The sequence below is a fragment of the Diachasma alloeum genome, unplaced genomic scaffold, assembly GCF_001412515.2.
Source record: "Diachasma alloeum isolate Michigan unplaced genomic scaffold, Dall2.0 Dall_scaffold_00187, whole genome shotgun sequence".
In the NCBI taxonomy this organism is placed as follows: Eukaryota; Metazoa; Arthropoda; class Insecta; order Hymenoptera; family Braconidae; genus Diachasma; species Diachasma alloeum.
The window spans coordinates 87,370-114,553 of NW_021680353.1; the positions used below are offsets into that span (position 1 = coordinate 87,370).

Genomic DNA, 27,184 nt, shown 5'->3' on the forward strand with positions numbered 1-27,184 from the left:
AACAACGTTTTTCATTTTTACCTTTGAAATTCAAATCCAAGTACCTCCGTTTTCATCTGATTGATAATTTTCTTTGAATGTTCGCTAGACTCCAAAGAACAAAGGTGCATCCGTTTTATGCATACATTGAACAGATCATAAAAAAATTGGAAAAATTAAAAAAATTATAAATTAATGCGAAAGTAATAAATGAAAAAGAAAGTTCTTCCAATTTTTCCACGATCTACCCACCGGATTGTACAACAAACATTTTGACAAAAAAAATTATCAATCGGATGAACAGTGAGACACTTAGTTGTTTTCAAAGGTGGAAATAAAAAACAATGTTTTTTGTTGATTCACGAGGGAAAATCAATTGTAAGCATCATATTTGCCACTTTTTACCACGCGCCATCATATATCCAAGTCGACCCATACAACCCCTGCTCCAACGAAGACTTTGACATTTCACCGTGGTCTCCCCTTTACTAAATCGTCGGTTCCAGAAAAACGTAAATTTGGAAGTTCGATGGATGATTTTACCAAGGGGAGTATCTGAAATTCATCCCTGAGAGAAAAAAATTAACGCAGGCATCAGTGGTAACACAAATGACGCTACAGAATGAATAATAGTATAGTTCTAACCTAGGGATGGAAAATGAAGGAGTCATGCCCACGTGCAGAATTAGCAATGGTAAATACGTGGGTGAGGTACTTCATTTTACCTCGCGTGGTTAGAACCGTTTCACTTTGCGGGAGGAAGATCTGCCCGAGTGGAAATTGCTTCAGGCTCACCTGAAGCACGATCAGAACTTGTACAGGTTTTTGTAAGGTTCGACTGATCCGGTGATTCCTGATGAGAACCTGACCAAGTTCTGATCCAGCAGATCGAATCCGAAAAACTACAGACGGGTTCAGATCAAGTTCTGATCAGGCAGACATGATCAGATGATGCCTGATGAGAACTTGACCAAGTTCTGATTCAGCAGATCGGATCCGAAAAACTACAGGCGGTCCAGATCAAGTTCTGATCAGGTAGACATGATCAAATTAGTGTTTCCCGATACCCAAAAAAATATCGATACTCAGTATGGTATCGAAGCAGATTGCTCGGTATCGATACCGCAAAGTATCGCCTTGGGATTTATCGATACTCGTAATATCGATGTTTTTAAAAATTCTGGATGACAATGGCAAATAAAAAATATTAAAGTTGAAGAATGTCGCGTTAAAAGACCTTAAACATTCAGATTCATTCACGTGAGGATATCCCAGTATTGTTTACAATTTGGCACAGACCATTCTATAGATTCCGCCACTTTCAATCATCAAATTTGTCAATTAAATTACGCGAGGAAAAATTGAGATAAGTTATGAATATTCAGTGTCATTCACATTACATTTTGCACAGAATTATTATTTTCTTCATTCGAGGGTGGAACGCCATGAGAGTCACTAGGGAATGATCAAATTTCACGAGGGTCAAACTCTACGAAAGGCACAAAGGAGACGATTAAATTTCACCAGTCAACCGACACGAGGGTCATATGGGGATGGTCAAATTTTACGATGATCACAAGGGGATGGTCAAATTTCACGAAAGTAAAACGTCACGAGTCAACAGGAGATGGTCAAATTTCACGAGAGTCAAACAGCATGAAAATCACACGGCGATGGTCAAACTTCACAAGAGTCAAACGTCATAAGAGTCACAAGAGTGTGGTCGAATTTCACAAGTGTCAAACGTCACGAGGGTCTCACGGGGATGGTCAAATTTCACGGGATGGAAACGGAACGAGGATCACAAAGAGACGATCAAATTCCACGAGAGTGACCCGACACAAGGGTCACAAGAAGATAGTCAAATTTCACGAGGGTCAAACAGCAAGAGGGTCGCGAGGAGACGGTCAAATTTCATGAGAGTCAACCGACATAAGAGTCATACGGGGATGGTCAAATTTAACGAGAGTCACAAGGCGTCAAATTTTACCGGAGTGAAACGCCACGAGATTGATTAGGGGTTGGTTAGATTTCACGAGTACCATACCTCCCAAGGGTCACGAAGGGATCACGAATGTTCAAGAGGACCAAACCTCGCGAGAGTCACAAAGGAATAATGAAATGTTATGACGTTTGAATGTTCCAATGGTCATTTTCCACGAAGATCCAACGTCAAAGGAGTGAGGAGAAAAGGATCACAAGAGTCACAAGGAAATACGATGCTTTAACGATCTTTGAGAATCACATGGAACAATCTCCAACTCTTTGTAGGAAGGATAATGGTGTTCATTATTCAAATTTATTGAATTTTTCACGGAATCATTTCGGGCCCTGGAAAGTTCAAAAATTGGCGATCTCCCAATGACTTTCCCAGTGACTCTCCCAGTGACTTTCGTACTGTTTGACTCGTAAAATTTGATCGTCCCCTTGTGACCCTCCCAGTTTGTGAAAATTGACCGTCCCCTTGTGTCGGTTAACTGCCGCGACATTTGACCGTCCCCTTGTGACGCTCGTGTGAAAATTTGACCCTCGTGGAATTTGACCATCCCCTTATGACCCTTGTGAAATTTGACCATCTCGTTGTGACCCTCGTGACGTTTGACCCTTGTGAAATTTGACCGTCCCCTTGTGAACCTCGTGCTGTTTGACCCTCGTGAAATTTGATCGTCCCCTTGTCTCGCTCGTCACGTTTGACGCTTGTAAACCTTGTCTCCATGTGACCCTTGTGACTTTTGACCCTTGTGAAATTTGATCATCGCCTTGTGACCGCCGTGACCCTTGACTTTCGTGAAATTTAGGCATTACCTTATGATCCTCGTGACGTTGGACTCTCGTGAAATTTGACCATCCCCTTGTGACCCTCGTGCTGCTTGACCCTCGGGAAATTTGATCGTCCCCTTGTCTCGCTCATCACGTTTGACCCTTGTGAAACTTGATCATCCCATTGTGACTCTTGTGACTTTTGATTCGTGTGAAACTTGATCGTCTCAATGTGACCCTTGCGACTTTTGACCCTCTTGAAATTTGACCATCCTCTTGTAATCCTTTTGTCTCTTCTGATATTTTGACCCCGATGAATCATCTTATTCTTGTGACCTCCCTGGTCGTTAAATCCGTTATGAATATTTTTTAGATTAATTTTTTTTTTTTCATTACTTGTCCCTGAGAATATATCGATCTTTGCCCCCCCCCCCCCGAAAAGTGACCTCGACTGGTATTACAAAAACTAGGAAGTGTCGGACATGCATACGAAAAAGTGGAAATTTACGCACTAGTACCACAATATACTATAGGCTTGTAGCGCATCTCGTCGGTATCACTCAATCAAGATTTGAGTATGTGTAGTGTACGTATACGCCAATCAGGATCATCTGTTTGGGGTTAGATGCTAAACTGGGGTTGCAAATGCTTGTATGTACACAAGACATTCAAAATCATCACTCACAAATAAAGAGGTGCGACACAGGCCTACTCTCTCGACATTTTTGAGCGGCTTTTTGCACGCATGCGCGTAACCAGGCTTCACAAATGAAATAACGAAAAAATACATTTCGTCACTCCGGCCGCAAGGCGGCGCTTTACGAACGGTACGCGTTCTAGCTCGGACTACAAACTCATATTCGCCAGAAAAGTTTTTTTCAGTCTAATGACGAAACATACAATTTCATCAGATTGGCTGTAAAACGACGTTTTACGAACACTTCGTTACGAACTCCATTTAAGGACATTGTAAAGAAAAATTATGTTCATTACTCGACGGAAAACAACTTACGCACAACATCACTTGTGCGTAAAGTGAAATTTTACGCACGCTGCGGGAGCAAAATTCCACTTTCCATACATTGTGATGAAAAATAGGATTCGACACTCGTAGGAAAAGTGTTCTTTGAGCCTTGGGAGGGTAGCACTCACCTTCGACGAGCGCTACACACCTCCCACGGTCAAAAAATACGCACTCGTTCCCTTTTTTTTATCATACCTGCCGAGCCCACTGTTCGGATCGGTAGTAATGTGATTGTTTTTACGCATGAGTGCGTAAAGCTTCGCTTCATGCGTACTTTACGCACGCTTGTGAACTTTATGCACGCGCAGGCGGTTGCGCAAATCAACCATTTTACGCACACTAAACCATTTCGAAAAGTGCATTTTTGAGGCAGGTATTACAAAAAATTGTTTTCTCTCAGTGTATCCGTTTTCTCCTTTATTTTCCCTCATCCCTCTTCGTCATTCATCGAAGTGACATTAAATCTACTTCTTCATCCTGGTATTTACTCACATTTTTTTCCTGTCCTTCGAGGTTTCGAAAGGATGTGCACTTGCAGCGAGCATTGTTGACGGATAAGGAATTCGTTACCGAGTGTTTCTCAAATTCGCATTGGTTTTCTATACCGAGGCCTCTCTTTTTCTGCCTCTTTAGGGGGGATCTCACACTCGTCGCCTGGCCACTTATCGTGTACCAGTGAATTCTAGCCATTCGCCACGCTACAACTCCAGCAGTGCGGTACTCCCAGCGCATTCGCCATCAGTGGATGCCGTTTCACTCTCTCGGGCTGTTCCCATTTAACTCCATCGGGATTGAAGGTGTATTATATACATATATATACATACATAAACATAAATACATATGTGGCGAGGGGTAGGGGGGGGGGATCCATTGGAAACGAAATGCTGGTAAGTGGCGGGGAGATTTATATACAAAGGGGCGAGTGGAGCGTGGTGGGTGGGTAGAGGGGGGACAGGAGAGAAACGTTAACGGTGTTCTTCACTATAGTTAAAATGAAAGGCGGCTTAATTGTTGTCTATAATATTGCCCCGACATGTACTAAATTTAAGAATGATAGTTTCAGTATTTCCTGAACGACTGTCAGTGCTAGACAACCCGCGAAACTGAACTGACACATTCGAATTTTTTAAGCTTCAGGTTGTATTACACGGGAAAAAGGGAACAGTTGGAGGCTTAACGTTGTGACAGAACGAGAGTAAAAACACGTGAATACGAAACATGCGGTGATTGCATGAAAGTTCTTTACGTTCAATTTCATTTTTTGTTGTTGTTGTTATTATTAATTTAGTTGTTGTTTTTATTTGCTGAGTGGAATTTCTGAATATTGAAATTCAATATTGACTGGAGAATTTTTATAGTTTGTTTTCCGATTTTGGAGGAGTGCAGGAGAGGAGGCCGCTGGGAAAATGGTAAGCTGGAGTGGTATTGCTTTTTTCAAATGATCGCACTGTTTTTTTTCGCGGATGTGCGCAGGCGCGTGGGGCACGACGTGTGAATTTTCGAATAATTCAGAGCGCGATGCGGAGCGAATTATGGGAATCGAATAGTGAAAATATTCGATTGAATTTGCAGCGAAGTGGGGAAATTGAATTCAACGGTGACAAAAGGGATAAAAAAAAATTGTTTGTGACGAAATATCGGCAATAGCGCCTTTCGAAAAGTGTCACAAAAAGGCCAATTGAGATAAATGAGAGTAATGAAACTGGTCCGTGTTCTCTATCCATTCGGACAGGTCCAATCGGTTTCTCATGTCCTCTCACTTTCATCGTACGATAACCCTACCAGTGATACATTTTTTTCCCCCCACATTTTCGTTGTTTTTTCAATCTTTTTTTTCGGCGGAGTTCTTTCATCCTCGAGTGTAATGAGTACGTGGGGAATTACGAGTGGTGTGTCATTATGAGTACCCACTCGAGGATGAGAAAGAGCGCACGTGGGTGGAACGAGGAGATTCTGGGGATCTGGGCGGTTTGAGATGAAAAAACGAAAATGAATGGACGAATAAAAACAGAGTAAAAGAGATGTTACTTACTATATACAGAGGCGGTGGAAGGATGTTACTTGTCTGGAACGTCCAAGAAAAAGCGATCTTCATTCATATGTTTGCGTTTTATTTCGGCAGTCTTGTGAGAGTTTTCGATCTCTTGATTTGATTCTCAATATTCGCACTTTACTGTTGAATAAATATAGCTGAATTTTAAGGAGGAAGACCTTGAATTCAATTTAAGGGGATAAAGTCACTGGAATTTCAAGTTTCTCCGAAAAGTCAAATGAAGGCTCATTTTTTAGCGGCCGGAAGACGGAAATTCCGCAATTTACATGAATTTTCAAGTGAAAATGAATATTCACTGTTAAATTCCCTCGAATTTTCAGGAGATTCAGAAGAATCTTGAATTCAAGGGGAGATTTCTCTGAATTTTCCTAATTTTTCATCAATTTTCCCGGAATAATTGAATTGAAATTTACAGTTCCCACGGATTTTTCCATGAAATTATAAATTTTCAATTACAAAATTCCTTGAAATGTGAGGAAAATGGTATTTGTTAGAAATTTCCAAGACTCTTACCGGAAATTTCAAAGAAAAATTTTTAATAGCGTTGAGGAAAAGGGAATCTTGAATTCTAAATGAGGAAAACTACACTGTTGAAAATTTTTGAATGCACTGATGGAAAAGGTTGAACGATTTAGTTGCATTGATACGACGTCTTCACTATTAACCTAATTCGTTAACGATTGATGTAACGAATTAATGATTAACAAATCGTGGTAATAGTTGAGAAAGCTCGTTAATAGCAACTAAATCCTTCTATCAAGTGTCAATCACACTGGAATTTCAAGATATTTCATTATTTAAAATTCGAAACTTCATGGGAAAACTTAAAAATTTTAGTTCAATTATTTCACGAAAATTAATAAGAATAATAATGGAAATTGATGTGACATTATTGATACACTTTTCGAAAATTCTGAGTAGGAGACAGTTTCACTGAAAGTTCAAAGAATTCATCATTGAAAATTTACAATTTCATTAAAAAATCTATAGTAACTGTAGGCTGTTGTCTAATTATTTCATGAAAATAATTACAAGATGTTCATGAAAATTAATGCTGCCGCAAGACAACACGTATGAAAAAATCGTATAGAAACTTTCTATACGGATTGTGTATGAAAATTCTATAGGATTTCCGTATATGATATTCGGATATTTCTATACGAATGATTTCTATACATAAATTTTTACATAAATTTTTGTTTTCACACAAAAGATGTCTAAGCGCTCCAGAGAAAAACGTAGAGAAATGTCGCAACTCCATACAAAATGTTTCTATACATGAGGAAGTGTGTTCTATAGGATCAAACCTATAGAAATCGTATAGAAATAATTTGTATAAAAAATATCCGTATCGAAATATCTGAATATCATATACGAAAATCATATAGAAATGCTATACGCAATCCGTATAGAAAATTTCTATACGATTTTTTCATACGTAAAGACAACACAAGAATTACGTATTTCTTGTCTTGTCTTGTAATTTTAGGGTTTTCCTCTGTTTTGTCTTGTACCAATTGGCAAGAGAAAATTCGTCTTTTGTCTTGGTGGATATGAGCAAGAAAAAAAAATTCTTGTCTTGTCTTGCGTTCTCTTGTGCACCTCGACAATTGTATTTTGTAATTCCATGAGAATCCATGATTAATCAAATTGAGTTTTCCTCGTTTGGCTCGTATGGTTCATGATTAGTTAACAATTTGTGCATCTAGTATTCATTCAGAACGGTTATTTCCAAATGCTGGGCTCATCATCAGAAACCACCAGAGTCAATTGAGTAACAAAAAAGTTGAGTACTTGCTGTGTACGAATTCATGGTTCCCATCTCCACTATTCGAGAAGAACGATTAATATAATCGAGTAATACATAATTTTCCACAATATCTAGGGATAGATAAAGTGTGATTCAACAAAATGTTCTTATATTATTGATGACTTAACAGTTTTTGCCAAATTTTTTGATTAATTATTTTTCTCTTGTTCCATATCTCTTTTTTGTCTCTTGCCTCTTGTGAACTTCCCTCTTGTCTTATTTTGTCCATCTTATCAAGAGGAAAGTATGTCTCTTGTTTCACCTCTAGCAGCAGTACTCTTGTCTTGGTTCTTTTGCGCTCTTGCGGCATCACTAATGAAAATGAGGAACATTCAGGTAAATATACACTGTTAAATTTTTTTGGCTGAAATTTCCGGTACACTTCGTGGAAACTTTAACCATACCCAGAAAAATGATTTATTTGAATCAAATAAAAATCTTTATTTGACATTTTTTATTCACTTCCAGAATGTCGATGTTACAAGTGAATAAACTTGTTTACTTGTTAAAAAAAAACGATTTAATTATCTCAAATGAATAATTTATTAATTTCGAATAAAATTTTTATTAAATTCCAGTAAACGATTCACGTTTTTCAAATAAATCATTTATTAAAATCAAATAAACACTTTATTCATTGCAAATGAAGAATTCTCTTATTTTTAAAAAAATCATTGTTTCCTATATTTTCTGAAAGAAATTCGAAATTGTGTGTCGCATTGACCATTTTAGGAGTTTCCGGTCATCTAAACGGAATGAGAAAGGGCAAGGCAGCAAGTAAAATGACCCCCCAATTTTCTGATCATTTTTTGATTATTCTTACATTATTATTCTGTTTACTTTGTAAATCATTAGAATCTAATAAATTTTTATTAAGTTCAAAGAAAAAAGTTATTTAATTCAAGTATAAAAATTTTCTCCACATAAGAAAGATATCTATTTGGTGTTAATAAAGAATTTATTTGAATTACATAAAAATTTATTAATAATAAAAAAAACATTTGTTTAATACAAACAGAACCTCAAATAAAAACATTCTTTTAATTTGAATAGAAACTTTATTTCGTACTATTTAAATAAACTTGATTTGATTCAAATGAATCATTTTTCTGGGTGCAAGTGATAGTTCCATTGCAATATCCAAGAATTTTGTCATTAAAAATTCACAGGATGTGATGGCAAAAGCAAAGGGAACTACAATTTTTACTAGAAAATTACTAGAAATCGAAAAATTCAGGTAATCTATTCGTGAATTTTTAATTAATTGAAAATTCTGCGTCATTTGGTACTGAATATTCATGGTTAAATGGAAAATTCAAATCAGCTTGAGAACTCTTGTTTTAGTGCTCCTTAAGAATGGGAAATTTCATTGAATTTTCAGTGGAGTTTAAAATTGAACGCAAAATTCTAAATTATTACTAAAATTACTACTAAAGCGTCCATGACATTTTAATTTTTTTCGAACAGTATTCAAGAACTGCCTTGTTTAGAGAACTTGAAGGCATTGGAATATAGAATTAATGTCACTGAAAAACTAGAAGAATTCTGGGGCTTCGAAGAAGAATCGACCTGAAGGTCGAATTTCCATATTTATTTTATTGTTAGATGATCTCATGGAGATTCCGTACTTCTCGATCAGATTTCCAGCATTAAATTAATATTCACTAATCAATAATTAATTTTCAATTGAGAAAAAAACACGAACTGTTGGAGGTTTTTTTGGTTAAAAAATTAACGAGATTGAAATTTCAAGTTGATGTCATTGAGAAGCTAAAAGAATTCTGACATGAATAAGCAGGCGTGATCTCCCTTCCTATACTTGCCTTATTTTTTGTCATTCTCATAAGGATTTTTTTAGCGATCCAACTGTTTCTCCACAATTCCGCAAAGAAAGAAAATCAACAAAAAATTTGTAAAATTCATCTTGAACTATTTATTTTCTTTGACGACTAGAAGATATTGACCTTCGTATTGATATTCTTGAATAGCCTGACAAAATGTATCAAAAAACTAGTGATGCCGCAAGAGCGCAAGAGAAACAACACAAGACAAAAGGGAAGTTCACAAGAGGCAAGAGAAAAAAATTGATATGGAACAAGAGAAAAATAATTAATCAAAAAATTCATCAAAAACTCTGAAGTCATCAATGATATAAGGCCATTTTGTTGAATAACACTTTATCTATTCCGGGATATTGTGAAGAATTATGTATTCCTGGATTATATAAATCTTTCTTCTCGAATAGCGCATCTTTCATTATTGGAGCTAGTGGAGATGAGAACCATGAATTCGTACACAGCAGGTACTCAATATTTTTGTTACTCAATCGATTCCGGTGTTTTCTGATGATGAGACCAGCTTTTGAAAACAACCGTTCTAAAGGCACACTGGATGCACAAATTGTTAACTAATCACAAGCTGTACAAGTCAAACGAGAAAAACTCAATTTATTAATCTCACGCAATTGAAAAATAAAATTGTCGAGGTATACAACAGAATGCAAGACAAGACAAGGATTTTTTTTCTCTTGCGCATATCCAACAAGACAAAAGACGAATTTTCTCTTGCCAATTGGAACAAGACAAGACAAGGGAAAAACCCTAAAATTACAGGACAAAACAAGAGAAAATAATTCCATAAAATAAAAATTCGCCACGCTTGCTCGAAACGTAAAAAGCTACAATAACTTGACCTTTCCGTAATCTCCGAAGAAATTCCGCATGATTTGAAACCCCAAGAAAGAAGAATCATCATAAGATTAAGGGATTGAAATGTCTCAAATTGAGACTTAGAAGTCTCAAGTGAAAACTATCAAAAGTCTCAAGTAAAGACGTTCGAAAGTTTCAGTTTAAGACTTTCGAAAGTCTCTCTTGACTTCTGCTAGTCTCAAGTCGAGGCATTCAGAACTCAACTTGAAGAAAAATTTCAAGTTGAGTTCTGAAAAACTTGAATCATTCAAAAGTCTCAACTTGTGACTTTCGAAACTGTCAACTGAATTTCCAGGCCTGAAATTGCGGCGTTTGAAAATCTTATTTTGAGACCTTCAAAATCTTGAAATAAGGTATTATTTTTTCGAGTGTATAATTTCTCCACAATACAAATTTTTCCTCTCAGTGCATTATGTAACAACTATAATGAACGGTCCTACAAAAATTTGGAATCCATGTCATCTTTTTTTGTTCGCAGAGACCCCTTGAAACACAACCCTCAATAATCTCAATTCACCAATATTTATTCCTCCGTTCGCATTATCCAAATGTCGTCGAACTCCTCTCGTAATTCATTACAATAATTATATAAGAGTACCAATTGCGCAATGGGGAAGGATTTAAAAGTGGAAAAAGGAAATTATCGAGGAACAACCTTTCAAGGCACTTACACTCAGCTTTCTTCAAATCGCTGGTGTACAAAATGTAAGAATGCTTTTCCATCCCACGAATGAGGTTCTCATTTTCAGTAAAACTGTTTCTCTCCCATCTTGCCCACAGTGCGATATCCTATGCAGACCGGCTATTCTCTCTTTTACCTTCAATTCACTTCTCGAGAATTTTACTGAGTGGCACAGGAGGCTCTCGCATCCAGCGGAAAAACCGTTAACTATTGGGATTTTTTTCTCTTGTCCGCGGTGAAAAGGGGAAAATGGAGCAATGAGTGTTGGACACGGTGAAAGCGCATCAGAGAGTAAAGTCGAACAACAAAAATAACAATTAAAGTGAAAAAAAAAACATTTTTCGTTCACACTCTGAATTTATTCTTTTTCTATTTTTAGTATTTTTTCAGCACTCCCTTTTTTCAAAAATTAGTGTCAACCACTTTTCCCAGGCTGATAGCAATGTCGTGTGGTTGAATATACACGGAGAGAATTTTTTGATAAAAATTACCCTAGCGTTCTTTAAAAGTGTATCATGAATCATCGTTTCCTCATTTCCATCCCGAAATTTAGTAAAAATTAATATATGATGATCAAATTTTATTCTACGTTAGAGAAATTTTATCCTGATAAAAATAACAATTAGAATTTTCGTTCTAGAATTTTCGTTGTTATCTACATAAAAATTATTGGACTGGAAGGGTAAAATTTATTACGCGTCAGGATAAAATTTCTCTAACGTAGAATAAAATTTGATCATCATATATTAATTTTTACTGATTGTCGGGGTAGAAATGAGGAAACGATGACTCATGATACACTCTTATAGAACGGTAGGATAATTTTTATCAAAAACTTCTCTCCGTGTATATGTCTGTATTATGTCTGCTGTGATGATTTGCAATGGTCAACGGAAATTATGAATTTTAATTCAATTATTTCATGAAAATTAGTAAACAAGTCGGAAATTGCTTTCGTCATAACATGCTTAATATATATTTTCTGATAAATTAGCAATTTGGTTCTGAGTGGGATTTCTATGATCATTTTCCGGGCATGGATTTCAGCCAATCACAACGCAGTATTTGAGGTCGCGATGCTCATTTGTTATCAAATTTCCTTGACAATTGCATCTGATAATTGCATAGTAGCTTTTAATTTATTTCTAACCAATTAAGCATTGTGACAAATCCTCGCAGTTCAGTTGTGCTTTCAAATATTGCGCTCCCATTGGCCAAAATCCAGTCCCGGAAAATGATCCGCCGAATACCCCTGGACCTCCGAAATTAATCACAATATTTCTATGAAGCTTCCCTGCAAGCAACAAATGTGTCAAGTTTTGTAGAAAAATCCCTCGTGCTGCGCACTCGGCGTTTAGCCTGCAGAACTTAACACCTTTATTTCTTTGCAACGAAGCTATCGGGAAATATTCGGATAATTTTGAAGGTCTCGGGGTATTATAAATGACAATGTATTTTAAATTGAATTCGATGATTCACTGAATTCAACATCGCCCCAACTCTGGCAGCCAACATTGTCCCAACGTAAAATTTTTTTACCTGTCCTGGAATATTAGTTTCAAAATAAGTTTTTTCAACAATAGATGATGTTTGATCTCATGATCGAACTCGGTCAAGATGGCATTGGGAAGAATATTTTACATCATAATTAGATTCATTTAAACAATGATTTTTTCACTGATCGTCGAAAAACAATCGGTTACATATACACATTCACACCCGCGTAGATACATCTGGTCATGGTCTACAAATGGTATATTCGAACTTTTGAGGGAAAAAATTATCCTTTGTATCAGTTATTCGCTATCCGGTTAATTCATCCCAGGATAATTCATCCCACAAATTCATCCCATGACAATTCATCCCAAACAATTTCATCCCAAAACAAATTCATCCCACGGCAGTTTCATCCCGTTTTTTTATTATTACTGTTTGGATGAAGAATACGCTTGGCTGAAGCGCATGACTCATCGGATTAATTTTCACGTTTTGTACTGATTTTGTAAATTGATGCTGTGGTCTATTACGTGTGGCTTATCTGGCGAATATTAGTTGAGATGGATAAAAATGATTTGACCGTTTTTTTGCAACGTTTCCTGTTAATCCGTTGGTCGATTGTGTGAACAATACTAGGACGGAATCGTGAAGTATCTGATTGATTTCGATGTTGTGTTTAGTGCCTTCTTCTGTGATAATAAAGTTAATATTTTTCTCTCCCTGAATTATTGTTGTGACTGTGAAAAATTCCATTGGAATTTGATGTTTGGGATGAAATTGTCGTGGGATTGATTTGTTTTGGGATGAATTTGTTCGGGGTGAATTGTCCGGGATGAATTGGTTTGGGATGAGTAGTCCGGGCTGAATTCACCTAGAACCCAGTTATCCTGATACAAAAAATTGGAAACTTCTGATTTGATGCTTCCATCCGGAAACAAAAGCAGACAAATTCTGAAAAAAATGTGTGGCTGAATTTTCAGGTATACTTCTTAGAAATTCGTATAAAATGGCAGTTCCGCTAGAATTCACAATTTGATGAAAAAATCAATGGAAACTCTGTATTTTAGTTCAATTATTCCATAAAAATTAATAGAAAACAGGAAAAATAAGGTAAATTCATGGCAGTGACATATGGCAATTTGTATATCATGAGTTTTCACATACATATATATATTTAACAAAAAAAAAAAAAAATGAAGAAAATAACATTTTCAAGTTCACTATCTTCTTATTTTAAATTTGTTCTTTTTTCATTTTAATATTTTCTAACCACTCCTTTCTGGAAATTAGCGTCGACCCATTTTCCCCGGGTGATAGCAATGTCATGCAGTCGAATAGGTAGATGTACCTGCTGTGTCGACTTTCAGTAGTCAAAAGAAGCGATGAATTTTAGTTCAATCGTTTCATTAAAATCAATCGAAATGAGAACAATTCCGGTGAATTTACACATTTGAAAATGTTTGGCTGAAACTTCCGGTACATTTCTCAGAAATTTGTATCGAATGATAGTTCTATTGAAATTTCAAATAATCTCTTCATTGAAAATTCTAAATTTAATTTTAAAAAATCAACTGAAACGCTAAATTTCAGTTCTGTTATTCCATAAAAATGAATAGAAAATAGGAAAATTTAGATAAATTCATGCCATTAGCATTGGCGTATAGCATTTCGTATATTCATGAGTTTGTAATTCAGTGAAAATTCAGCGTTAAAGCACATACATATGTTTAACAAAAAAAGTGGAAAAAAACAATATTTTCAAATTCACTATCTTCTTAGTTTAAATTTGTTCTTTGTTCATTTTAATATTTTCTAACTACTCCTTTCTGAAAATTAGCGTCGACCCATTTTCCCCGGGCGATAGCCATGTCATGTAGTTGAATATGTAGTTGTTCCTGCTGCGCCAACTTTCAGTAGTCAAAAGAAGCTATGAATTTTAGGACAATCATTTCATTAAAATGAATATATACAGTTCCAAATATTTCGTTGAAATTTCCACTACATCTCTTCGAAATTTTGATCAACTGACAGTTCCACTGAAATTTCCAAAAATTTCTTCATTGAAAATTCACAGTTTAATTTCAAAAATCAATGAAAACTGAAAATGTTAGTACAATTATTCCATAAAAACTAATAGAAATCGGAAAAATTGAGCGAACTGAAAATTCTGCGTAAAGGCACATTAAAAAAGTAAAATCGTACACATATCCAACGAAAAAAAGTGAAAAAAAAACATTCCGAGTTCACTATCCGCTGACCCTGCATTTGTTCTTTTTTCATTTTAATATTTTTTAACCACTCCTTCTTTTTGGAAATTAGCGTCGACCCATTTTCCCCGGGTGATAGCCATGTCATGTAGTCGAATATGTCGATATATCTGCTGTGACAAGTTCCAGTAGTCAAAGGAAACCGAAGAAAGTGGTTAACTCGAAGTAAGTTGAGATATCCCAATGGCTGCTTCGTTCGGGTCACCTGTCGCCCCGGCTATAATGTATGTAGCGGGGCTTTTTTTCTCTCAGTTTTTAGCCACGCTTGTATGACACGAGTTCGCCACAGGGGCCCTCATCCAGTGCCTGTCCGCCGGAAGTGGTGAAAACGATCGTCAACGTGACTAGAATGAAAATTTGTTTTCATGGAGTTGTGTGTAGTCATTGCGGGCAAATCCGTCTTTGTCTCGTGGTGTTGGGATGGAACTATCATATCTCCGCAGCAAGATGAACGAGTTGGTTTTCTTTAATCTGTCCGGAATGCTACGAGCAGGTTCATTTATCTTGTGGAACAATGAGAGAGAATTTTTCAGGATTCCTGATGAAATCATTTCACGAATTATGGTGGAAAATTGAATGAGGAACAAGTGTTGGATGATGCAAGTGCTTATTTATGGAGAATGCAAAAGCATTCTTGTGGATTGGAAAAAAATGGCTTTTATGCAAAAATAATTTTCATTACTTTGAAAATATTTACGATGCCTCTTGAAACTGGCTTGGTTGGCAGAAAATTCCATTCAATATTCAAAAACCCATTTTGCGCCAGTAATTTCCGAGAGGAGACGAAGATAAATTGCAGGAGAATATGAAGATTCCTCAGTTTAATCGTGAGATATATTGGATATGAATAAGTTGTCTTTCTCTATAACACTCTGCTTTTTCGCAAAGTGTTTTGAAATGAAAATGATTCAATACAGTAGACTCTCATTATAGTCGCTTCCGTTATAATCGCATTTCTCCTTGATCTCCTTGATTTTTCGCCGGCACGAAGAGTTCCCCCACTCCCGAGCACTCTCGACTCCCAAATGTAAACACATGTTAGATGCTGTATAGTCTTTCAGAATCGTAAATGTGAAAAACTCTGACAGTAAATTTTTGAAAAACAGGATGCATGGTGGAGTTGAGGAAATCTAGTATTCGCCGAGTCGGCTTCCCCTACAGCCTCAGACGGGCGACTGTAATGGGAGTCTATTGCAGTGAGGTTGCGGAATAAGATGATCGATACACGCGGAGAAAATTATTTGGTGAATTTCACCATCAACTAGTTGTTGGAAAACTGAATTACCAACCAGTTGTTGAATTTCAACGACTAGTTGGTGAAGTTCACCAAATTATTTTCTCTGTGCATATCGATCATCGTATTCCACAACCTCACAGCACTAGACTCCCGTTACAGTCGCCCGTCTGGGGCTGTAGGGGGAGGCCCAGACAGGCGATTTCACGACGGGGAATTTCACTAACTAGTTGTTGGAAAAATGAATTACCAACCAATTGTTGAATCTTAACAACTAGTAGGTGAAATTTAACAACTAATTAATGAAAGTTCAGAAAAGATTTTTCAATTTCATTGAATCAATTTTGACTACCAAACTAGATGGTAAGGACATATATATACATTTAGAAACAATTCCGCAATCATTTCTATCTTGACAATCGATCAATGTCTTCTCTAGACTATATTTTCGCAATAATCTACAATTCCTTGTTAAATTGGATTCATCAAATAAATCGACGAACGTTTATTGAAAATTTCACAAATAGTTGTCGAATAAAATTAAAAAATCTTTTTCTGAATTTTAATTGAATAGTTGTTAAATTTCAACAACTAATTTAATTTTAAAAAGAAAGAGAAATAATTATTTTCTTCGTGTATCTTCACAGATTTTTTTCTTCAATATCTACATGAGAACTAAAGGGTTTTAGCTTTTAGTAATCTGCAGCATTGGAACATTTAACGAATAAGAAATCCTAAAATCAAGTCATTTTGTTAGTAATTACCAGAAGTATAATATTAAATTTTCGAAATTTAATCCCTAAAATTCAGCGTTAAATCACTGAAGTTTAGGATAATTTTTGGTGGTGTCCAAAATTCCTAAGAATTAGATATAGATTTTGAAAAATTTCAACTGAATTTTGCGGATTTTAGCCTTGAAATATCAAACAAGTGACAATTTCAATGAAATTTCAGGGAATTTTGTCTCTGAAAATTTATGATTTTCGTGGAAAAATCCATAAAAATTATAAATTTCAATTGAATTATTCCCTGAAAATTAATAGAAATGAAGAAAAATTAGTCCAAAATATCAGGGAAATTTCGTATTGAATTTTCATGCTCGTATTGGAAATTCATGTACACTATGGAATTTTCCTCTTTTTTTCACTGATAAATCAGAAATGTCCTTGAATTTTCAAGGAAACTTAAAATTTCATACGCTTTCTTCCGTTAAATTGAATTTAGTGTCTTTTCCCGGAAATTTCAGATATTTTTTTTAACAGTGAATGACAGAATTAAAATCTTTGGCTGAAATTTACGGTACATTTCTTAAAAATTTGTATCAACTAACGGTTCTACTGAAATTTCAAAGGAATTTCTTCATTAAAAACACATGTTGATTAAAGAAAGTGGTAACTGTAAATTATAATATAATGACTTCAACGAGTGAGAAAACCTAAAATCAAGTAATTCTGTCAGTAATTTCCAGGAACACAATATTAAATCTTAGAAACCGAATCGGTAAATTTCATTGTTCCATCACTGAAGTTTCGGGTAATTTTCATCGGTATCAAGAATCGTTAAGAATTAGTTATAGATTTCAAAAAGGTGAGCAACAATTCCTAAAAAGTCTGGTCACATCGCAGGAAATTAATGCTTTTTTCTCTATGGACGCATTGACAAGAGATGCCCATCGAAGGCTACTATTTTCAAGTTGAGAAAAACATTTCAAATTTGTTTTTGATCTTTTTTTACCCGAACGTTAGTAGCAAGTGGAACAGGGTTCGCCATCATTCATTAAATTATCAATATTAAGAGAGGTAGAACTTTAAATAATTAAGATTTACTTATCTTAATTCAAATGTGAAAAATAATAAAATGATTAATAATATAAATTTTTTAATAGACTACGAATTAAATAATTGATAATATGGAATTGTCACTGAACTATTGGGTAAATAATTCTAAATTTCATAAAAGGATTTTCAATTAACCGAATAATCGCCAATCTTCCGAACTCAGTTATTGACTGATAAAACAATTCGGATTTCGAATATTTAATTGGTGATTAATTTAATATTTTAAAAAAATCTTGAGTAATGTTAACCAATTGACTACTTCAAAATTTAACTTTATTTAAAATTCATGATTATGCCGATGTCTGGAAAATGCAATACCACCAATACAAATTGCAATATTCTAGTGAAATTGTTGCCAGACTCATTAGAATTCCACTACAATATCAGTACAAATTCCCGAAAGGTTACATGATCATCAAAATTCAATGATAATTTTCGACCGATTTTCCCCTTTCGAAATTGACTCATTCTTTTTCACATTAAGAATGAGATTTCCTTTCGAAATCGAGATACGCGGCCGCGTATCGGCCAAGAAAAATTTTGACTCCGATTGTACAAAACATCAGGCCGATCGCTGCCGTGTATGTATACACGAAGCAACTACCCCCTCCACTACCTCCGAATCATATCCATTGAATAAAATACAAACGTGACGAGCTACATGAAAAATACTCTTAGTTACATTATATAAATTGGCCACAAGCTTCTCAATGATGTAACTATTTTTTCATTCGAAGCAATATTTAAAAAAATACGCGCATAGCAACGGGTTTATATGCACATTCTCGCATTTCACATCAACTCCTATCATTTTTTTGTTACGGAGTTGGTAGCAGTGCAATACAACCACACGCACCAAGGAGGGAAGCCCGGGAATTTACAAATTGAATATGGTGCACGAATGATGTATTCCACAGATATTTTTCAATCGAGTTCCGTGCACAAATGAATTCTCGAAGAAGCAAATTCAGTCGGAAAATCTTGAATAAATGATTAAAAGTCAGTGCAAATAACGACTGTGGAATAGAACTATTTGTTTTACTTCGATTGTTAATTGGAAAGATGATTTATCGTGTGAAAAATAAATGAGCCAAATTAAATTGAAAATGAAAAAATTTACAGGATATAAAAAAGATCCCTTGTTTATTTTGAAAAAAATAATTAAATCTCCCTAAAAAAACAAAAATAAATGTTTTTGTAAATAAACTGCGCCAACAAAAAGTTTTGTTTGGTTCTTACTGGGAAGTAGAAATTTTTGAAAAATACAAGAAGTGAAAAAGAAAGCCAAGTCAGCAATGTCGAATAAACGAAAATAATGTGCAATCAGATTTCTATAAGAGAAATTGTTTCAAATGGAATGAGGATTTTAAAAAAATTCTTGATGAAATAAAAAATTAGTAGAAGGAGGACCAACGTTCTTGGCGCGAAGTTTTGCAACTCATTGTCTACGATCAATCTAATTTTCCATCTGATCCGCGCCAAGGACGTTGGTCCTCCTTCTACTAATTTTTTATTTCACCAAGAATTTTTTTAACATCCTCATTCGATTTGAAACAATTTCTCTTATAGAAATCTGATTCTGCATTATTTTCATTTATTTTGACTCATTCTTTTTCACATTAAGAATGAGATAACGATAATTTTTTCTCAATCTAAGAAATTTCATTTCCTTTCAAAGGAACTTGGCTGTATCAATTTCTCATTTCTCACGAGATAAATCAGCCGTAATGATTCCATTGCGTGTTTTTTGACAATTACCGCATGAAAAACATTGAAAATGATCTTTGAAATATCTTTCATGGATGTATTCCACAAGAGAAAGGAGAAAGATAACTGAAATCCATTCTCCAAAGTCTTGAATTCGATGAGAAGACTAACGAAAAAAGTTAAAAGTTCTTTATATAATAAATTGACAAATAATTTGTCCCATAAATTTTTCCCGACGTTTCCATTTTTTTTATCGCTAATAATACGAGTCTAATAGCTCCTTTCCTCGGGGCATGAAACTCGGCACAAGCATGAGGAGACAACTGGAGGAAAGTCTGTCTGTTATTTTTACAAAATAATAGTCGACGAAAAAAAACTGCAATTAAAAATGGAAAATAGAAAGGAAAGGATTAGTAGTCCGTCAGAAGTGAAAACGATATAGATGAGTAGATTACGAGAAATTATAATTAGTGGCGTTAGAGGTGGATTTGGAAGACGACAAGGTGCGGGATTATGGTGACGGAGACCTTTTTGTCTTTCCAGTAGACAGACGTTTTTTTTCATTCTATACCTCTTTCGCTACCTCATACACAAACTCGGACAACTCTCGAGCCTTTACCATGATATATAGCACACACTCTGTAACATGGTTTGGCCACTTCTTCACAACAGGTTCTTCCCAGGCTTTGAAACACAGTCACCTGCGCCGACTGCGGGTCTTACTTGTGACTTTAGCCATACAACATGTGGGCTTATATAATTCGGAAATATCGTCTCAGGCTTTTGCAACACCACTGCGACAAATACTGGAAAATTACTTCTTGTCCATTGCCGACACAAATGGGTGGAATGAAATTTTTTTGTTTAGGTGGAATTTCTAGTCGGAAATTTCACTTTGATTTCCTAGGTTGAGAGGGAGGGGAAAATTGGATTTTATTGGAGAGTTATTGAAATTGTTTCGTAATTGCATCTGTGATGATCTATTTTTTATTCAGGACAATTGGTAAATTTCATTCTTTTTTCATTCATTTTATGAAAATTTCACAGGAACCTTCTTGACTGATTTTACTCAATGGTACAGCATGTGGGCCTACATATGTTGAAAATGTCGTCTCAGGCTTTTGCAACACCACTGCGACCAATACTGGAAAATTACTTCTTGTCCATTGCCGACACAAATGGGTGGAATTACATTTTTTGTTTAGGTTCAATTTTTAGTCAGAAATTTCATTTTGATTTCCTAGGTGGAAAGGGAGGGGAAATCATTACAGTTTATTGGAGAATTATTGAAAGTGTTTCATAATTACATCGGTGATGATGTAATTTTTATTAGGGAAATTGGTCAATTTTATTCTCCATAAAAAATGACCCGTATAGTTCTGGAGATAACAAGGATATCAATTTCATAAGATTCTAGGTTTATTTTATCTACATCCCAAGAACTTTTGAGCATAAATACGATGTTTCTTCAATTTGGGAGGAATTATTTGATGTCTCCAGTTTTCTCAAATGAATAGAATTCGGTTCTACGCAACAAGATAATTTAATTGAATTATTCAGTGGAATTTTTTGGAAATGAATCTGACGAAAATTTCACAGGAACTTTCTTCGAAGATTTTACACAACAGTACAACATGTAGGCTTATGTATATCGGAAATGTCGTCTCAGACTTTTGCAACACCAATGTGACAAATACTGGAAAATTACGTCTTGTATATTGCCGACACAAATGGATGGAATTATTTTTTTTTGTTTACGTTGAATTTCTATTCTGATCTATGATGTTATATTTTTAATTAGGAAAATTGGTAAATTTCCTTCTCCATAAAAAAACGACCAGCATAATTCTCGAGATAAAATCGATATCAATTTCATAAGATGTAAGGCTTCTTTTATCTACATCCCGAAAATTATTGAGAGGAATTCAGATATCTCCAGTTCTCTCAAATGGGTAAAATTTAATAGTACAGAACAATATAATTGAGCGGATTTTTTTGACAAATACTTAGCGAAATGTCCATAGAACCGTCTTTGAAGATGTCTTATGTGGGCTTGTATATTACGGAAATATCGTCTCAAGCTTTTGCAACACCACTGCGCCAAATTTGAAGTCAAATCTCAATCTATTGAAGAGTTATTGAAATTTTTTATAGCTAGTCAGTTATGAGTCATTTTTTGTCAGAATAATTGATAAATTTCATTCTATAATAAAAAAAAAAGAGCCATATGGCTTAAGTAATTCTCGACTTAAGATCAAAGTAAATTTCGTAAGATTAAAAGTTTCTTTCATCTACATCTCGAGAACTGTTAACCCTTTAGAACTCGCGCTATAAGCGCCGCGCCGCCTTTTTCAAATTTTCGCTTGCCTCCTGCAAAAATGAGCTTTCAAAAAATTGAAAAAATTAGAATGCCTAGCTTGAATCATTTAGAATGGATTAGCAAGGTTCTTATCCGCTGAAAATCCATCAAGGGTACGAAAAATAATAAATTGTTGAGGCTCATACGCAAAAGCGGCGCCGTGCCGCCCAGCGCGAGTAACGAAGGATGTAAAATTTTCAATTCCGCTGTTGCTGTTTCCCGCTCGCCGCACGCTCGGCGCGTACCTATGAACGTGACAACGCTGCGTTACTGAAAGCACGGGCGGCGCAGCGCTCACCACGCGAGTAACGAAGGTCGGTGGCTGAGCGCGAGTTCTGAAGGGTTAAGCACGAATGAGTTGTATTATTTTATAATTTGAGAGAAGTTTTTCTGCCTGCAGTTGTCCCAAATGAATAGAATTCAGTAGTGTGGAGCAACATAAGTCAATGCTTTCGCACGGAGAGAAAAGTTGAACAAAAATTACCTAGAAAATCCCGGCAAATTTTACTGTACGAAAGGTAATCTTCGAGCGAAATGTAATTCAATGAAAAAATGCCTGTTTGTGGAGGATAGTCATAGCGAGACGAGACGAGAAAAGGCATTTTTTCGTCTCGTCTTGTCAATCGTAGATGGTTCTCTTGTCTCGTCGAGACTTGAGAGATTCTCTCGCAGTCTCTTACCTCGTCTGATCTCAATAGGTCCAGGTTTATCTCGTATCATCCCATATGGAAAAAATAACAGTCAGGAAAAATAATGGTCAGAAGAAAGAGTCAGAAAAATACAGGCCAGAAAAACTGAGGGTCAGAAACAAAAGGAGTCAGAGAAGATAAAAATCAGAAAACTAGAGGCAGAAAAAATAAGGGTCAGAAAATATAAGGGTCGTGTGTCGCGTCTCGTTTCTCTCCTGCTCTCGCCCAACTTTTCTCATCTTGTCTTCCCTACTCATTTCTATCTCTACACAATGACTTGTCTCGTCTCGTAATGCCTCTTGTCTCATCTTGTCTCTTGCGTCTCTCGCGGCATCATTAGTAGAAGATATTTTACGATTCGTTCGGTAAAAAAAGTACATCTATGGATGCAAAAATTATTCTCCTGAAGAGTAAAATTTCCCACACCGTTAGGGTATTTTTTTTCTTGTACCCATCAGAAGGTCGTGGGGACGAAGTGAAATTTCATCGAATGCGTTCGGTAAAAAATCATTCTCCGTTATAGAAAAATTATAGGCAATATTGAGCAATCATTCTCGTTTACTGAGATAATTTTTGATGGGATGCAGGATAAATTTTATAGTTTTAACACAAATTACGCTTACGTTTAATAAATTTTCCCGACCCAACGGAAAAAAATTCCCTATTCGTTTTGCACTTTTTGCCCGATGTAGGGTGAACAAGTAATAAAAATCAACTTCACTCCACGATTGACTTGACTTGTTCAGTCATTTTTCACCAACTTTTTCTCCGTGTAGGAGATGTTTTTAATGAATCAATCTGAATGCAATGACGATGGCGAAATTTCACTCTATAGTTGAATCAGTATATTCAAAAATGAAAGATGTGGCCTTAATCGTTCCGGGACTAAAATTGAAATCAGTTTTATAAAATTAAAGTTTTCTTTCATCAATATTCTGAGGACTATTGTACATGAGTAAGTTGTGTTGTTTTATAATTTTGAAGAAATTCTCTCATCTTCAGTTTTCTCGAATAAATAGAATTCAGTGGTGCAGAACGGAATAAAATAACGTTAACATAACTCCAAGGGAAGTTTTTGATAAATATTTCTGATTTCTAGGAAGACAGCGAAATTTTTAAGAAGAATCTTTTCTGCCAATTTCACTCAACTGTTGAACATCTGGGATTATATAATTCCGTAATACTGTTTCATTCTTTTGCAATGCCATCATCCTAAATATTACACCGAGAAAAAAATAAACAAGTTCTCGAACAAGTCTTGTTTGGGTCAACAAAAACGATAATTGAAAATTACCAAAAAAGAAATTGTTTGATTCCAACTTGAAAATCTCAAACATGAATAATTGCTCTACAAACCTTAATTGAACCTTGATTAAACCCTGATTGAAAACGAATTCGAGTCTTGAGAGGGTCTGATGTGGAATTATTTGGCAGAACGAAATAATAAGTAAAATTTTGATGACATTTCAATTGATGATAGTACTACCACATGAAAAAATAGAAGAAGAGAATAGTAAAATAAGAATTGAAAAAAAAGAGAACCCATTCGAAAGCAAATTGCTAATTCATTAACAACAATTACTCTACTCATTTATAAAAAAAATGCCATTATCCACTTGTTTCTCTATGAAGTGAAATTAATGTTTGCTTTCGAATGGAAGCTTTGTAATCGTTCAAATTTAACTATTGGATTTTTTATGTTATATCGAATCAGTCTGATCCAAAAAGTCCGAAAGCGCAATTTTTAGACCTCGTCCGTACGTGTATATGAGTATGTCTGTACGTATGTAACAAAGTTTTTCTTCAAATGTTGGCTAACGAATGGATGGAATTGGATCTTTGTCTTCAAATGTAGGTATTGTTGAGCTATATCGATCGCCATTAATTAAAATTTAATTCATCGATTAGTTTTTTCAATTTTCCAATTTTTTCAGGAATTGGCTGTCCCACAATAACTAAAAAAAAATGTTCAGAATTGATTGAATGATTGCCTAAAAAGATTGTTTGGATGCCCTTTTAACCGAGTTCGAAGGTGAAGCCTATAGCAATAATCGTTATTTTGATTTATTTGAAAATTTGCAAAAATTTTGTATTTTTTGAAAATCTGAATTCCGGGAATATCTTTGAATATCATGTTTCAAATGAATTCAACCGTAGCTTAAAACGTTTGTTTTAATATCATTACGTCAAAGTTAAAAGATGATTACGATAGCTATATTGGTTGATTTTTTGATATTTATGATAATCGTTGAAAATTTCTTTTTTTTATCGAAGGGCTGAGGGGAGAGATAGAACCGTAAAAAGGACAATCGATTGAATAGAAGAAAGGCATAATAAAAATAATGATGATGATAACATTTAACGCCGTTGAAAATCTGACAAAATTAGTTAAAAAGAAATCTCATTCAATTTAATAAAATGAAATGAACAATGAATTGTACATGATAGAAGGAATTGATATGCAAAATGACCATTCGAAAGCCTATTGCTAATTTATTAGCAAAAATAACTCTACTATATACAATAAAAGAGCAATTTTCCACTTGTTTTGTTTAGCTTGAATTGACACCCTGGAATTTCACTTCAATTTCCTAACAAAGAAATTTGGTATGGAAAACCACATTCCGCTTGGGAATTATCGGAATTTTCTTCGTTCAAAATTCTTTAATAATTCATTTTTCATTGAAAAAATGGGTAAACACATTTTTGTTTAATCAAATCGGTTATCCAATATTGTCGGATATATTGGAAACCTCATACAGAGGATGAACGCAAAGTCGTGATTAAAATATTTTGGTTATTCTCCTGTGGCGAATTTTATTGATAATCTCAAAGCTTAAATTTCTCTTTCCCGTCGTGCATGGAATAAAACAAAAGAAAATATCGTGTGTTGTAATTTTTTTCTTCGCGACTTTTAGCGCTTATCGAAATTGGAATCTAATTGCCGTTATGCACATGACGTGAAACCATAAATGAAAGCCATAACTAAAATATTAAAGGATTATTTTTATCGATTTTGACACGAACATTTTGTTTCAACAGTCTCGTTCGTATTTCAATCTAATTTCTTTCCAATTTCTCGTCATTCGGGAAACGTTATATCTATTAATGTGAATTTATCAAAATTAAAATATAGTTAGCGTTGTGTTTTAATTAAAACGACGACAAAAATATTAAGAAAGCCATCTAGTTCAATGCCAGGAGAGTGGCAGCATTACGCATACGCGACACGATCATTCAATGCGTATATTAGAAAGCTGTATTCAACCTGCTGCCATTGTATACTCTGGATATGTCGAATCATAACGTGAAAACGAGGAACCTCAATACTTTTTATATCGTGTAAAAAGAGAGTAAAATGAGGCAAATGTAGATGACTAGGAGGATTGAACTCTGGAGATTGTTCTGGAGAAACGAAGGTTCCCACGTGGGTCAATGGGATATGAATAAACAAATTTATGGTTATTTTATGGATTTTATGAGGAATAATATACGTGTCCTGTNGAATTGTACATGATAGAAGGAATTGATATGCAAAATGACCATTCGAAAGCCTATTGCTAATTTATTAGCAAAAATAACTCTACTATATACAATAAAAGAGCAATTTTCCACTTGTTTTGTTTAGCTTGAATTGACACCCTGGAATTTCACTTCAATTTCCTAACAAAGAAATTTGGTATGGAAAACCACATTCCGCTTGGGAATTATCGGAATTTTCTTCGTTCAAAATTCTTTAATAATTCATTTTTCATTGAAAAAATGGGTAAACACATTTTTGTTTAATCAAATCGGTTATCCAATATTGTCGGATATATTGGAAACCTCATACAGAGGATGAACGCAAAGTCGTGATTAAAATATTTTGGTTATTCTCCTGTGGCGAATTTTATTGATAATCTCAAAGCTTAAATTTCTCTTTCCCGTCGTGCATGGAATAAAACAAAAGAAAATATCGTGTGTTGTAATTTTTTTCTTCGCGACTTTTAGCGCTTATCGAAATTGGAATCTAATTGCCGTTATGCACATGACGTGAAACCATAAATGAAAGCCATAACTAAAATATTAAAGGATTATTTTTATCGATTTTGACACGAACATTTTGTTTCAACAGTCTCGTTCGTATTTCAATCTAATTTCTTTCCAATTTCTCGTCATTCGGGAAACGTTATATCTATTAATGTGAATTTATCAAAATTAAAATATAGTTAGCGTTGTGTTTTAATTAAAACGACGACAAAAATATTAAGAAAGCCATCTAGTTCAATGCCAGGAGAGTGGCAGCATTACGCATACGCGACACGATCATTCAATGCGTATATTAGAAAGCTGTATTCAACCTGCTGCCATTGTATACTCTGGATATGTCGAATCATAACGTGAAAACGAGGAACCTCAATACTTTTTATATCGTGTAAAAAGAGAGTAAAATGAGGCAAATGTAGATGACTAGGAGGATTGAACTCTGGAGATTGTTCTGGAGAAACGAAGGTTCCCACGTGGGTCAATGGGATATGAATAAACAAATTTATGGTTATTTTATGGATTTTATGAGGAATAATATACGTGTCCTGTTT

The 27,184-nt window shown here is 35.0% G+C and overlaps 1 protein-coding gene across 1 annotated transcript in view; it reads left to right on the top strand.

Moving 5' to 3' along the window:
- Positions 1-5,161: 5,161 nt before the first annotated feature.
- LOC107048353 (probable chitinase 10) overlaps positions 5,162-27,184 on the top strand; it is a 94,884-nt gene continuing 72,861 nt past the window's right edge. The window contains exon 1 of the mRNA XM_015271495.2: positions 5,162-5,172. Within this exon, the coding sequence (XP_015126981.1) occupies positions 5,170-5,172 (3 nt within the window). The 5' untranslated portion in view covers positions 5,162-5,169. The remainder of the gene's footprint in view (positions 5,173-27,184) is intronic.